We start from the raw sequence: 16,445 nt of genomic DNA, 5'->3' as shown, positions 1-16,445 counted from the left end.
TCTGTCTGAAAAGGACACACACATGACAAGTGGGAAAAGGAATTATTCTTACAGTCTTCAAATCTGTAAAGCAATGCTAAAGAAGACTGAATTTATCATTCCAGAGGTACTGAGTTGATTTTCCATTATTTTCACTTGCAAGTTACTCATAAATACAGCTAGCTTTCTGCTGTCGTTATTTGTTACAAGTTGGAAATTCCCCAGTCTCCTGTCACACCTCTCTAGCTTTTCTATAACGTCTCATTTCCAAATCAGAGCCACGGCACACTGTTCTTTTAGTTTTTTTTATCTCATTGTATAAACCTACGTTTTCAATACCATCTCCCCACTGTTTCGCAGCAAGCTGCTACTGCCACCTACCCCATCCGTTTGTAATGCCCATCAGTCTTTGCTGATCAGCACACTATGAAACTGCAGTGTAATGAGCCAAGCAAACTGCTTTGTGAGTGCATGTGTCAAGCCATATGTTGCACAGACTTCATTTACACAACTAATTTCAAGTTCATGGGTAGTTTAACCACAAAGTATTCAGCATCCACTCTTGCAGGACTGGTCACCCAAGCTAGAGACATTTTTTCTGATTATTTGAACAATCACAAACATTTTAGACAGTGCAATAAACAAGAAGTGAACACCAAATTACAAATAGTAAATATAATTTCTAGTACATGGATTCTGTAAAAGTTCAGATAAAATACAGCCATTCTGAAAACATTTCCAAAAGCAGAGTCATTCACACAGGGGTTTGCAAATATCAAGTTAAAAGTAACATAAACATGGTTTCTATGAATTATTCCTGGAAAATGGACAAATGTTTGTTATACTTATTTCTGCATTCAGCTAAACACTGTTTGTTGCCAAGGGCACCCTTGACCTAGTATTTAGTAAAGCATTTAAGCATATAGTGCACTTCTATTTAATGGAAAAAAAAAACATAAGATGTACATTAAAAAAAAAAAAAGGAACAGCTATAGCACAACCTTCCCACTTCAAATAATACTGCTGCTCGGAATTAAACACATGGAAAAGAAAAAATACCTTTATCTATTGAGCAGATGGACAAAGTGGTTACCTTTTAACCATTCCTTTGCACAGAGAATGAACTTTTATTTCACTAAAGTAAAATGAAAATGTATCTTTGGCTTTCATGAAGTAAGTCCAGACCCTGACAAAAAAACACTGCTTTTGTGCTTTTACTTGCGTAGAATGTCAATCAATACCTCAAGCTGAAAGCTGATATAGCATTCTTCTCTACTGTTACTAGGAAAATAACTGGCTTGGTAAGATTTACAGAGAAACAGAATCTGTGTTTTCCCGCATATTTACAACTCTCGGTACAGCTTCGTTACTGTGGGACTTAGACATGGCATGCTCTTAAATGTATTCATCTTCACAGATAAATATGAGGAAGGGACATGCTACCAGTTTTGTCCTGTAGGACAGGAGCTCAGATTCAGAAGTAAAAGCCATTTGCCAAAGCTCACACAGGAACGTTTTGGTAGTGCAATCTGACACTGTCTCAAACTTACCTCTTCAGTTCTGTTTCCCTTGACACATTACAGGAGGGCAGCCCTTTGGGCATGTGTCTGCTCACCCCTTTTGCCCCACATCCCCCAGACCCTCCTCAAGCAGAACCCCACTGAAGTCACTTGCTGCTGAGTGCCTCTGACACCAGTCAGTAAGTGCTACTCAATTAGGGGAAGTAGTGGAATAATGATGGTATCATCCAGTAAAGTTCAGGTTTTCAGCCTTAATTGACTCTTGATTATTAGAATTATTAGTATTGTTATCAAGGACTGGAATTAGAGTAAGGAAGGTCCATCAATTATACCGAGCAGTTAATCCTTTATAGACACCGTTGCTTATGTTAATGGACAAGTTTTTATCAGTGTATTAACATATCTTTCACACTCTATGGAAATAGTTTTTCCAGAAATTTCCTTATTTCCTTTCTTACAAAATAAATGTGCTGAAAACTGAATTGCATGTCTTGTTGAAGTTACGGAATTTCTCTGGGTAGTAGAGGCAGCTTTGTCACAACATGGGGTTTCACACACTTAAATTTATGCAGCTTCTCAAAAGTATACGCCAGGATATGAATTTATGCTGCACTAGTGATTTCTGCATTCACTTAGTTTGTATGCTTATTTTTTGCCTAAGGTCAAGGTATGAGACTATTCTGTTATTTTGTTCCATGAAATCATCTACTTACTGAGAGAGTGCAACATAGTTCAACTTTAAATTCATGCTCCGGTCTGAGACATCTTAATAAGCTTATGACAACAAGACTTACATTTAAATGACTAGCTTTTTACACAGTTACAATGCAGAAGCCAAACACAGTGCAGTGAGTAAATGAAGGTTTGCAGTGGCCAGCTTTGATTAATCACTGATAATAACTGTCCCTAAATGAGTGAATATGTACATGAAATATGGCATTTAGAAATAGCTTTAAACAATAAGGCTATGTATCTAGACTAGTAAATTAAACAATGTCTAGGAAACTCCCATGCACTGGAATACTGTTGTTTATACAGGTAACTTGGTTGTGGCACTAGCCAAATTTTGGAAGTTGGAGGCTTCCAGGAGCCATTCCCAATAGGTAATACACACAATACAAGTTTAAACAAGGGCTATTCCAGCTAAGCCTCAACAGTGCCAATGTGCCTGTGCAGGTTTAATTCATTAGTATATACATAGCCTAAATGTGCCATTTTCTATAACTTGGATCTCTCTAGTTTTGAGAATTTATTTTTTGAATATACTGCTCTTGTGGAAGAGCCCTTTAAATAGCCATCATCTGAGAGGACTTTCATTTCTTCTTTCCTCCTGAAAAGGACATAAGAAAAGAGAAAAATGAAAAATATTATTGGAATACGAGTAAGATGGAAACACACCTCACTGTAATATATAGCAGATCAAATACATAGTAAAGGCCATAAATACCAATGATTAATTTTCCCGGAGTCCCGAGTATAACACACGTTTCTCAGAACTTGATTTAGTTATGGTATTGATGAGGAAGGAGTTTATAAGGCTTGGGGCTCTGCAGCAGTTTAACGTTTCCCTTTTTATACTACAGGCAATGCATGCCAAGTCAGGTGGTATTTAAGAATCTCCCTGGTTTTAATGTTTCCCCCAGTTTTAATGCTTTACCTAAAAGCATTGTCCAAGACTCTTTTGGTGACAGAGATTACTTGTCATCTGACATTCCAAATTATTTTTGAGTGATTTGAAATATTCACTGAAAAAGGGGAAACTGCTGGCTCAGAGTCCCTTAGTCTACACTGTTCTGCCATACAGGTGCACAGACCAAGGGGTCACACAACAGCTCTCCCACTGTCATTGTAATGCTCTATCAAATGGCCACTCACATTGGTTCTCATAACTTGGTATTTTTTAAGGTCACCACAGCTTCACTGGAGGGGACAGGATTAATTTCAGCTGAACTTCCCTGTGCAAGAAACACAAATACGTTATTATTGTTGCAGTATGCATCTAAGCTATGCAAACACAAAATCAATAATGTCAATATAATAATAGTATTAGTTTGTCTGGTATTTTTTCCTTACATTAACTTGCTTCATTAATGCAGTAGCGTATGTTTGCATACCTGAACCTTTAGTGTTACTGTATTATTCTTATTATAAGTTACTTTTTAATTTGTTAGCAATATTAACTTATGGTTGCAATGTAATTACTGCACCCAAAGTAACCCAGACAGATAAAACTTACTCGAAATGCTGAGTATCATCTCTGATGCAGGACCTTTAATGACAATAACTGTCATTAAAGGGAGAATAGAACTGCAAAACAGGAACCATTCCTACTAAAATGTGAGCAGGTACTGACCAGGAAGGGAGGTCAGCTACAGTAAATTAAACCTTGATTACAAGATGACTAATTTAAGAATACTAAGAATATTTTTTTGCAGTGGCAAAAAAATCCCAGAGAAGAAGCAACTACAATACAAACAAGCGCCACACATCTGAGTGAAAAGTGGAAAAACTGGGCATCTGACACTTCGTATTCTATAATGTGTAGATAGATACGTACACATAAACAAATAACCAAAGGTAGAAACTTGGACTTACCTTCGACAATTTCCATTTAAACCAAAGAAAAACAATTATACAAATCAAGATGATCACAAGGGAAATGCTGGTTGCTGACAATGAAAGAGCAAAAAGAAATGTACTCATGACTCTAAGTCACTGAGAAAAGGAAAAAAATTAAATAATTTGTGGTGGGCAATTATGCAACACTAAATGCTATACTGAAATCTGGATCTTTATTTTTCCTACAAACAGAAATCTCATTGAAGTCTGGCTGAGTACAGAAATGAGCCAAGCATATTACAGCTCATTACAGTTGAAGATTTTTTGGCAATACAAAGAAACTTTCATCTAGATTAAACTTGAACAGATCAGCTCCACATAACTCACCTCCAGTACATTCTAAAGCATCTGTTCAGTCATGAGAAATAATACTAAGATTAAAAACAGATTTATACTGAGTAACTCTCTTCCAAATCTGAGAGACCTTGTAAGGCCTTACGGTTTTCATTTTTCTTTGTAACATTCAAAAATGAAGCAGATTTTGCAATTTTCTCAACAATTTCTGCGACCCTACCTTGAGAAGGTTCAGAACACTCTAAGACCACAACAATCTCAGCTTTGCTTTTGCAGAATTTTAAGCAATGTGCTATTTTTGACTGACCATGCTTTTCCTTGCATTTTAACAGTATTCAGCAGTACAAGAGACCAGATACATAACACCAGGGAAAAACTCTGTCTAGTTATGTATATATAAAAAAAGCTGACTTAAATTGTAATTAATGTTAATAATGCTGTGTTAATGTTAATTGTGTTAATGTCATTTTCAATTAATATTACTGCACATAATGTATGCTAATATTAATGTAATTATGTAAAGTTAAATAAAATTTATTTCTGTCTCAAAATAGGTCTGTAAATGTAGTATAATAACATTTCCTTGACTTAACTCTTCTGTTTATTATCACACATCAAAATGTGTCTCCAGTCTTAGTATACCAACAGTTACTACTGCTCACAATATTATTGGTGCTACAGTTTTTACGGAAAGAAAAAGCCTCAAATATAAATTATTGTAATAAAATAGCAAATTATTATGGTTTAATCTAAGTTTTTCAGCCCAATGTATGCAAGTCCATACATATTTTTTTGTTTCTATAGCCAATGGCAGTAAAAGAAGTCGGAAATTCAAAACTTAGGTAAAGAAAAAAATATTTAAATAGAATTATGCATCTTGAAGTTGTCAACCTACCTGCTACATATAACGAACTTTCTTCTGTTAAAAAAAAAAGAGAAATAAAATTAGAAACATGAGTAAACTGTACAACAATGTGTAATCAAGCTGAAAGCTGGTGTTCTTTTGGCAACTACAAAGCACCAAATTTAGTCACATGCTAGAAGCAAATTAACTCATTTTTTCCAGCCAAAAGAATAGATTGCATTTATTAACTACTTTGTACCTACGTTCACTTTACTTGTATGCTGATTTCTGTTTACCAGGTAAGGCTTTGTGTGCAAAGCCTCTCATATACTCACAATTGTATATTTACATATATTTATAATTAGCATAACTAAGTCCAAATCGGAATGTTGATATTTTTCAGATCCTGACATGCTGAACAAGGAAGAAGTCAGCAAATAAGACTCTTGCAGCTGGAAGTTTCCTTCTTTTTCTTGCCTTTCTCCCATCTTCACCAGTGAACCTCAAGAAGTCTCAGCATAACAGGCAGAGAGGAGACATGAGAAAGAAACAGGGCAAGTAAAATCCCCAGCTCTTCAGTAAGCAACACTGCCCTAACAGCTGATTAAGAGAACACCAGACAAAACCTCACAAATGTAGGAATTAAGAAAGTACTTGCATCTGAAGCCCTGGCCTGTACCCAGTAAAGTTTTGTGTGGCTTGTAGCTGTGATCATGAGTAAAAACGGGGCTTGTGAAAGCAGCCACTTCATAAAGAAAGATGAGTAGGAGCTGGGTATCATCTCAAATATGCACACAGGCAGGTGCTGGTGACCCTGCACAGGGGGGTGTCACAGTAAGAAGCAAGACACTTAGCGGGTCTGTGGGGGAATATTTCTGCTGTGATCTTCCTCATCAGTTTTCTTCCTTTAGCACAGAATTCCAAGCTATCCACTGATCATGAAAAGCACCTAACATTTTATACTTAATGACTCATTTTCTGCTTCTTGACAGACAATTATTTAGGCTGTGTTATTTGAGATGTCTCAAATACTCTTTGTGCTTCAGCTTCCACCTCTGTAAAAACAGTGGGAAACCTGTTTAAATCCATCACGGGGTTATACTGCCGCTAAATTGGGTCATGTTCAAAACTTTTAAAAGACTTTTGAATAGAAAGTACTTTCAAAAGGCATGTCAGTATGAAAGTCCCAGATTCACCTGTATTTCAATGCAAGGGTACTGGCAGAGGCACCATCAGGGTACTCTCAGCAGCCTGCTCAGCATTCAGTATGGATTCAAGAACAGATAAATACTGATAAAGTGAGTTTTGCTCACATCTTGAAACAAAAGCGACTCAGTCCCATTTAAGTGTTCTCCTACGAGTAAACTAGAGGTTTGGTCCTGTGTCCATCACATAATGGTGAACAAAACAAGACCAAGGCACCTGCAACTTGCTGTCTTTCCATAGCTATGCCAAGCTGCACCTCATTTTAAACACAGGATTAGGGTAAAACTGATCGAGTGACTTAACAAGTTCACCTCTGCAGAGTCACAGTAAGTAGCAGTAAGTCCATTCTTAGCTCATCTCAGTCATGAAGTAACTCACACTATTTTAACTACTATGTTTTATTTTACACCTGGGATGGGCTCAGTGTATCTATTATAGCAGGGCCATATGATGGAAGGCTGCTTGGCCCCCACAGGAGTGCAATCAACTTGGATCATGACTTCAGTCTTCCATTTCAAGAAAACAGTACTTCCTGATTTTCTAAGAGAAAAGAACAAACTTCTAAGACCCTAGGGTCCTGAGGGAGCTGGTGGAGGTAATTGCCAAGCCGCTTTCCACCATCTATCAGCATTCCTGGTTATCTGGAGAGGTCCCAGAGGATTGAAGACTTGCCGATGTGACTCCTGTCTACAAGGACCATAAGGAAGACCTGGGGAACTACAGGCTTGTCAGCCTGACCTCGGTTCCAGGGAAAGTTATGGAGCAAATCATCTTGGGTGAGATCACACGGCACTTGCGTGGCACCCAGGGGATCAGGCCCAGCCAGCATGGGTTTATGAAAGGCAGGTCATGCTTGTCCAATCTCATGTCCTTCTATGACCGTGTGACCAGACTGGTAGATGAGGGAAAGGCTGTTGATGTAGTCTACTTAGACTTTAGCAAAGCCTTTGACACTGTCTCCCACAGTATTGTCCTGGGGAAACTGGCTGCCCGTGGCCTGGACAGGTATTCTCTTCTCTGGGTAAAGAACTGGCTGGAGGGCCATGTCCAGCGGGTTGTGGTTAATGGAGTTAAGTCCAGCTGGCATCCCGTTACAAGTGGTGTCCCCCAGGGGTTGGTACTGAGGCCTATCTTGTTTAATATCTTTATTGATGACCTAGATGAGGGGATTGAGTGTACCCTCAGTAAGTCTGCAGACAACACCAAGTTGGGAGATAGTGTCAACCTGCCTGAGTGTAGGGTGGCCCTTCAGAGGGATCTGGATAGGCTGGAGTGCTGGGCTGAGGTGAATGGGATGAGGTTTAACAAGGCCAAATGTCGGGTCCTGCACTTTGGCCACAATAAGCCCATACAACACTACAGGCTTGGGGTAGAGTGGCTAGAAGACTGTGAAGAGGAAAGGGACCTGGGAGTGCTGATTGATGCTCAGGTGAACGTGAGCCGGCAGTGTGCCCAGGTGGCCAAGAAGGCCAATGGCATCCTGGCCTGTATTAGAAATAGTGTAGCCAGCAGGAGCAGGGAGGTGATCGTCCCCCTGTACTCAGCTTTGGTGAGGCTGCGCCTTGAGTACTGTGTTCAGTTTTGGGCCCCTCACTACAAGAAAGGCATCGAGGCCCTGGAGCATGTCCAGAGAAGGGCAACAAAACTGGCGAGGAGTCTGGAGCACGTGTCTTATGAGGAGCAGCTGAGGGAGCTGGGATTGTTTAGTCTGGAGAAGAGGAGGCTCAGGGGAGACCTCATTGCACTCTACAACTTCCTGAAGGGAGGTTGTGATGAGGAACCTCTTCTCTCAGGTAACTAATGATAGGACTTGAGTAAATGGCCACAAGTTGTGCCTGGGGAGATCTAGATTAGATATCAGGAAAACTTTTCCTCTCAAAGAGTGCTTAGGCACTGGAACGGCCTGCCGCTTGGAGGTGGTGGAGTCACTATCCCTCATGGTGTTCAAGAAGCGCCTGGACAAGGTGCTACAAGATATGATTTAGTAGTGTAGTGGGTAGTACTGGTGATAGGATGACAGTTGGACTAGATGATCTTGTAGGTCCTTTCCAGCCTTATGTTTCTATGTTTCTATGATACTACGACTTCAATATCTTAGGCAGTAGGCTTAGCGGTAGCTGAGAAAAGAAGCAACTTCCACTATAGTGACAGTGTCAAGACGCAGTAGGACAAAATCAGACTGCAAACAGGAAGAGGCACAGCAGGATATGCACAGAAAGAGTGGAGAACTTGCAAGAGTCAGCTGGTAGAAAACAACAGGGAAAAAAATGAAAAGAGTAAATTCACAAGGCTTAGGTATGCACACTGAGGCAAGGACTGACACAGGATTTGTAGAAAGCAATAAATTAAGAAATGAACCTGGAACGGGACTGAACCCAGTTTCTGGGTTGGTTGTTACTGTTTTTGATTCAGCTGCTGCTGTTTCTTGTTCAGAAGCTTCTGTGACATAGGAAGTAGATATCTTTAACAGTGATGATTCTGTTGCATGAACATGCATATTTTTAACAAAATATCCTAAAAATTAAATGAAATTAAAAATTAGCAAACTAAATTAAAAACAAATTAAAAAATAAAAATATTTTAAATTAAAAAAATTAAAAAATAAACAAAATTTAAAAAAAACAAAATTAAAAATTAGAACTATTGCTGGAGTATTTCTTATTAAGGTTGTCTCACAATTTCTGTTATAAATGCTTTCTTGCTTTCAAATGCTTGTAACTTGGGCAATCTTGGCTTCTATTTTGCATTTGCAATATTTGCCTCCATCTAACTTTTCTGTTTGGACATTTCATTTGCAATTGTTAAGACATTTCATTTACTCAGCTTAAAAAATATTTTCACAGACTTCTTAGAATTCTCCTCTGATATTGCAGTGCTTCCACGCTTTGGAACAAGAGCATGAAATCCAAAAAGGAATAGTAACAAAGCTGTAGCTTTTACCAGATCTGAGCACTCTATGAAAATTAGAAAAACCATTTCCATTTTCATTTTCATTTGCTTTGATGGGGCTTGAAAGGAAAAGGCAGCTAAATTCACCTGGGATGTTTACTGATATTCATCCTCTTTTTCACTTTTCTTCTTGCCTTTAATGCTTCTCAAATGGGAAGCAATGATGTTAATACAGATGAAACACATTACGTTGCTTTAGCTAACAAATGAAAACATCCTGTCTTTCAAATGCCTCCTCAACTTCAATTGCAAATTAATGAAAAAGAAGATGTGGGGAGGGGTGAAAGTTCCCTGAACTTTTTCTGAATGACAGGAAGAGAGGAAATCCCTACACTTTGTCGAGTTACTGGAGAATTAAGCAGGTGCGTTCCTATACTTCCTCTGTTGTGACATCAAAAACAAAACAAAACCTCATCTATGGCAGCAAGTTTAACCAGTGAAATCCCAGGAGGTTCCATATAGGAAATAAGTGACTGAAACAGCACAGGGGGACAAAAAAACTGGCACATGATAATCTTAGACATACAAGTTCAAAAGATTAACACCCTCAAACATCTTACATAATTATGGTCTCCCCTGAAGTCTTGCTTTCTATCAAGTTCTTCCTAGAATTACAGCATAACCTCCAGGGAAAACCTCCACAGCTTCTCTGAGAGGGAGCAAACAGATGCAATACATTGCAAAAAAAAAGAACAGTACTTAGGGGTGGAGGCCGCCTCTCTCTGAGAATATACTACTCTCACTAGCAATGGGCTTAAGTTGCTTGGCGGTTAGGAGAAAAGCTTGCTTTTTTGCTGAAGCTTTTACAGGACTCTGCCAAGCAGAGCACCACTTCGCAGCGTGTGTCTGAAGATATACATATCTCCATGAACTGCTTTGAAGGCGGATGGCATAAACGCTAAGCCAGGCCTGTGACCTTGAGAGCACATGCGCTGTCATGATAAGAAGGTCCATAAGCCACCTTCCCCCCAACCCTCTTAGCACCTTCTTAAATTCTTGGTCTATTGCTGCCTTTTGTGGGACAGAGGTGTAAAGAAGTATGTCTTTGCACCAAGCTAATTATATATTTTTTCTTTTTGTCAGAGTAACAATGTTATAGTGAGATTTTATGAAACTGATACAGCTGGTCACAAATTCTAATGGCTAAATATAATATCCTTTTGTTGGACATGTGTTGTAAGGGGACTCTGCTATATCATTTTCAGTCAGAAGTTCTGAGCTTTAAACATTGATGTTTTCACCAGACACAAATGATATAAGGGGCTGGGGTCCTGCCAGTCCTTAGAATACAAATGGTGCAGTTGTGAAGAAGTTCATGAAACTCAGAGTAAGACACTACCCTTTCTCACTTCTCAGTAAATTTACAAAATCTTTGTGCGACGATGAGGAAGACCTGGTGTTTATGGTTAAATGACTTGAAATAATTCAACTTTTTTGCCTTCCCTGCAGCATAAATGTGATACTACCACTGTTACTGTAACTAGCAGTGCTAACAAAAAAGGCATGATCTGTATCTATTAACGTATTTCTAGTTCTACTATTGATAGAATATTTATCATTATTGATGTTAACATTTATTTTCAGCATTCTTTAATGAAAATAAAATGCTGCAAAAAGAAGCCTTACCTTTTATTGGCATGTGTCTCTTTCTGTACTTGCAAGGGATTTCTTTAAATACAACAGACTGACTTATTCTTCAAGTCTGATTATTAGAAGTGCTACAGAAAATTGTATGGAAAAATATTTTTATGCTTTTTAAGTGAGTTTTATCTTACTGATAGAGATGTAACTAAGGTAATCTTTCATGTGGTAAAACATAATAATGCACAGAGAAACACCTTTGATAATTGTATAATGATTTGTAGATCAAGTCATATTAATCATCATCTAAGATAAGCTTAGGAATATTTTCAAAAACTACTGAAAAGTATTAAAGAGAAAGTAATAGCTGAAAAAAATATAAAGAAATGTTCACTCACCTGTAAACAGCAGGATGAATGTAGGCATTGTCTTACACATCTTCACTTCTTTGTTTTGTATCTGCCACAGTGCAAAAAAGACAGAAAACAAACCTGAAAAATCCCCACGTCACTGTCCCAACAGCAAAGAAACCTTGACTGTTACCCCTAAGGCAACAGACCTCAAAAGACTAACCCTGCTGCATTTATCATTTCCTGAGCCACTTATTGGCTGTATCAGACTGTTTCAAAAAACAGCTGTTAGTAGGACTCCTGTGCCACATAAGTTGTATAACTACAGGAACTTTGCATATAGTAAAAAGCATTTACTTACTACAAAGTGAAATGTGCAGGACAAAAATCACAAAGCCAACAACTAAACAACAAGCTCTATTCAGATGTAAAAACAAGTTATGAACTACACTTTAAGAAAAATACTCTAGTTGTGATGAGGATATTATCACTTCACACCTACAGAGAGACTTTGTGAAAATCTTAAAGCACTTCGAAAGCACGGAAACAGTATCCTTTCACAGATGGGAAAGCCTGGGCACATGGAAGTGAAATGCCTGTTGATCACAAAGGACAACCATGTTCTTTTGCACTAGTCACAGATCCTAATATAATCCTAAATATAATCCTAATATAATCCTAATATAATCCTAAATATTCAGTGCACCATAAAAGTAAGTACTCAGAGCAAAAGCATTGCCAGTTTGTAAAGTTTAAATGATTACTCGCACACCTAATTATTTGGGATCCTTTAAAGAAACAGTATTACACGTTCCATAACTGCTTCCCAAGTGCACCTCAACATTGTTTGTCAGTGTTCCAGGTGGTCTGACACAGGTATGTACTTCATCCAATAATATGCCACAGATGATGCTGAGTTAACTGTTGATAATTAGAATGAAAAGGAATTCAACTTGTCATGGAAAAAGAGTCTGCTTGGCGAACTATCATCACATGGTCAAAATTCTTACCTTCTTCCTCTACTGAGACTACTTTTGTCAAAGCATAGTGTCGTGTAACACGAAATACTTGTGTCTCTATGGGCTCATGCAAAGTACTGCCACGCTATGTTAGTAGGCTTTTCCTGGATGTTCATCAACCAGGAAACTCCACGCATGAAAAATATACCAAGAGGCACAATTTCCATTTGTTATATAGATATAAGAATCTTGGCTGAGAGCAAGTTTCAGCTGGAACAACATGGTTTGTATCTTCCTCTTCAGCCACAGTCTGATTGCTTTAAATGTAGACGTTTCCTTTTTCATTGTTTTAAAATAGGGACTCAAGGTAGGCCTATGACATGATAGTCATCTGAATGGCAAATGAAAGCACAGAGTAACTCTGCAGTCCCCAAGACTTAGGGAAGTCTAGAGGAATTCTGATAGAAATTGGACAATCCTGGGGTCAGAAAAGTTTTCCAAGGTTCACACCCAGCCCTTGTTATCAAGACACGATCTAAGAGAAAAATCCAGGTAGTACTACTAGCAGGTATTACAATGGAAAGGCTCTTTAAAGCAAGACTGATGGGCTTCCACTCTGTGGCAACTTGGAAGATGGAACAAAAAGAGAGCCTGAAGCAAAAAGGCCTAAAACCAAAGGAAACTGACAGATCTGAAAGAGGAAGAGCTTGAGGCAGGAAAGGGAGGGATTCATAATGCTCATTCTAAAAGGGACAATGCTCATTCTAAAAGGGGAATGCTTAATCCCAATGTCTATAATTGACTAGAAAATTTGGGGAGAATCAATGTCTCAGGACTCTCAAGTACTGGAAATGTCATAACCCTTGGGTGTGGGATCCATACACCCAGCGTGGATCTAAATGCTAAAGAATGGAAATACTGTGTCCTGCCAACTGACAGAGCTTGCCCATATCTCCAGCCTTTTGGATCCCTATGTTGTAATTCATGAGGTCAAAAATACTTCTCCAAACACCTTCATGCATTCCAAAAAAATGCATTCACACACACACCCAAGCTTCCAGTACTGTTATTTCACTTTGACACCATTTTCAGCTGTCAGTTACGTGGAATATGTCAATAAAGTGTGTGTGCTACAGCAATGCATATTAAGACATTTCAGGTGTTATCCTCCCTCTGAAACTCATAGTATTGGTAATTCTCGCATAGTTACTTTATCTTATTAAGATAAATGTAAATGCTACAAAATTGAGAACTGAAAATGATTTATGCGTTAGTGGTCAGCTACAGGTGTGGTAATGGGGATGTAGGGACTCTTGTTAGATGTCACAAATGGAAAGTCCCGCACTTGGGACAAAACAATCCCATATAACACCACAGGCAGTAGTACAGAAATGGAGCTGGGGTCCTGGTGTACAAGCTTACCACGAACTGAACTGGAATTGAACATTGAGGTCTGGAAAGCTACTGTATCTGAAACACTCCTCAAAACGCTCATGGCTGGGGTGTCATATACAACTGTCAAACACAAAATTCTTCTGAGAAGTTTTGAATGTATATTGTTAGCATGAGTATTGAAAAAGTTACTTATTTTGGAAATGAGTAACAGGATGTAACTGGATGCAGCTGACTACATATTTTTGTCCTTTATGTCCTCATCACAAAAGGATCTATATCTACACTTCACTAGTTACGATTAACTAAACACACACTGCACTTAAATTGCTACTGGATTAATAGCCACCAATGCTGAGGCCCAGGTGGTTAAACTTTTTAATCACAGTGGTACACCAATAGATGTTCAAGCAACTCCTGTCTCTAAAAAGGAACTATTCGTCTGAGAAACTTACTATTTTTGAAAGAAGCAGATTAACATCATAGGCACCTAAAATTGAACCCATGCTTAAGTGATTTGTTGGATTTAGAGCTTTACAGACACCAGTTTGAAATCATCTGGAGGTTGAGACATGCTAGAAACTTAGGACAGGACAGGGTATTTTTTCAGCATCACAAACTGGAACTAAAGTACACAATTTGAATGTGTCTCTGCATGGAGTTTCTGTCACAACCAGTTGTCCAACACTTGAAAAACCTCTTCATTCAGCCAACTGACAAACTAAGGTATGCAATCCAACTGGCTTCTGATTCTAGAGTTGCTTTATTAGCTTGCTTACCTCTTCAAGGATGGGTGCAAACAAAAAAATTCATTTTCATAATTGCCAGACCTTTTATTCAGAAAGTTGCTGCATCACCAAATATTAACCAAAAAAAAAACCACAAACACTTGCAGTCTTTCTGTAAGAGTGCCTAACAGCACTGAAACCAAGCAAGCTAACGGGTAACATGCATTTGGGTAGACATCTCAGTTCAACAAGACAGCATAATAGTACGTTAACAATATTACATTAACAGCTTTTTTTGTAGTGCGCACACCCTTATCTTTTCTTCTGAACATTTCTTTATCAGGTCATAGCAGACCTTTGCAGAAAGAAATGCTGACACCATGTTTTCTGCCTTCCAAGTTCATTGCTAACTGGCATAAGAATCACTTTCATTATGCATCCTTTTTCTTTTAGACCGTTCTCAAATTATTATATAACAGATGTTTTTTTCTCAGACTTTATTTGAGAGAGTGTGTCTCTAATAAAATTATGTTTTCTGTGCCTTCGAATCTTACACAGATTTTTACTGGAGTAAGAAATAAATATTTTCATGCATTTCCTGTGTACACTATGAAAAGTTTTCATGCAGATTCACTACATAACAGAAGAACTAAGGCTCTTTGTGCAGACAATGGAAAGAGGCAATTCAGAGGGACAGCCCCAAACCAGTGGTGTAAATTTCTGCAATGCCAAAGCCTCAAAGGGACCTTTTGGAAGACTGAGCTCTTTTGCCTGAAGTCCTACTGTCTCATTAACTTGTCTAGAAGTCAGCCATTTTTCCTTATTTTTCTGCCCTCACTGAATGCACCTACAGGAGAGGAAGAAGGTAAAGAAAATGCGTAAGGATGCTCATCTGGAACTAAACATAACAGAAAACTTACCTTTGACTACAGAGGAGCTCTGGAACCCATAAAGGTCAGCACCATTTCAACAGTGCTTCCATTCCCCCAGCTGCAAAGTGTAAAACCTTCACATCCACTGTACCCTGACAGAAAAATCTCCCAGTACTGACAAAACCTCTTTCCAGTGTATACTTTATAAAATGGTACCAAAAAAACAGATCCACTCTTTAGGACAGACACCTCACCTAGGCCACCTGACTTACTGGGAAGTGCTGATCCCTATTACTTCATGACCCTTCCTGAATTACTGCCTGTCACATACACATTTTCAGAAAGAAGGACTGGGGGCAAAGCAGTGTATATAGGAGAGCCACTGTCATCTCTTCACAAAGAGGAAGGTTTTAAAAGAGAAATATATGAAGTGCTTTAGAATCCTTGTGCATTCCACCAAATTTGCATGCCATAAACATCATGCCTGCTGCACCACCTACATGTTGCTGAATGCTAAGTTAGTTGTACATTGTGTTATAAAAGAGCGTTTAAAAAACAAAGTAAAGGTGATTAAACTGAAGATGTATCTCTGAAATAAAACACAGCAAAAAACCTACGGCAAACCAACCAGAATTGCTTTGTTTTGTAGAAGTTATTAATACATGAAGAATTTGGTCATCCATGCCAAATTTTATTTTCTTAGTAGAAATCATAGGAACAATAATTAATGTAACAGACCTTTTTAATATAAAAAGTGGTCAGTATTTATGATGGGTTGTCTGTCTAAAAAAATACTTGATGTGATTCTACATGGTGCACCAGATGGTGTGCTGCCATGCTGCAGGCACTGTACAGATGCTTGACCAGAAACAATGCTTGCTTAAGAAGTGCTTGAGCCTTGCCTCTCCGATTCTATATACCAAACACATAGCATAGTCTATAGACATGTGGATTCAAGCTCAGCTTCCTGAATCAGTGTTTATGACTCATTTGACCTGACCCCAGGCCAGTGAGTTCAGATTCAACTGTAATTCTGTTTTCAAGTGCAGAGGTGAGGTACTGAGCGACAGGCTGTTAATGTATCTTCCTTCCTCCATGAGGGGGAACGTCAGTCCCCCCTGAAGGTGGTATCATATACAGACCTTCCCCACA

General features: G+C 38.6%; 1 protein-coding gene across 4 annotated transcripts in view; it reads right to left on the bottom strand.

Annotated features, from left to right (window-relative positions):
* Positions 1 to 494: 494 nt before the first annotated feature.
* ANAPC10 (anaphase promoting complex subunit 10) overlaps positions 495 to 16,445 on the bottom strand; it is a 338,817-nt gene continuing 322,866 nt past the window's right edge. For 3 of the 4 annotated variants that reach the window (XR_014583853.1, XR_014583854.1, XR_014583855.1), the window contains 4 exons: positions 11,391 to 11,451; positions 5,308 to 5,331; positions 3,375 to 3,454; positions 495 to 2,829 (listed from right to left, as the gene is read on the bottom strand). Coding sequence is in view for 1 of the 4 variants with exons in the window: in XM_083834727.1 (XP_083690853.1) it covers positions 3,383 to 3,454; positions 4,095 to 4,168; positions 5,308 to 5,331; positions 8,821 to 8,976; positions 11,391 to 11,451 (387 nt within the window). In the remaining 3 variants the exon portion in view is untranslated. Of the gene's footprint in view, positions 2,830 to 3,374; positions 3,455 to 4,094; positions 4,169 to 5,307; positions 5,332 to 8,820; positions 8,977 to 11,390; positions 11,452 to 16,445 lie in introns of all 4 variants that reach the window. The other variant, XM_083834727.1, reaches the window with a different exon arrangement.

This window comes from Anser anser (genome assembly GCF_964211835.1).
Source record: "Anser anser genome assembly, chromosome: 4".
Taxonomy (NCBI): Eukaryota; Metazoa; Chordata; class Aves; order Anseriformes; family Anatidae; genus Anser; species Anser anser.
This window is presented reverse-complemented; position numbering and strand designations above follow the sequence as displayed.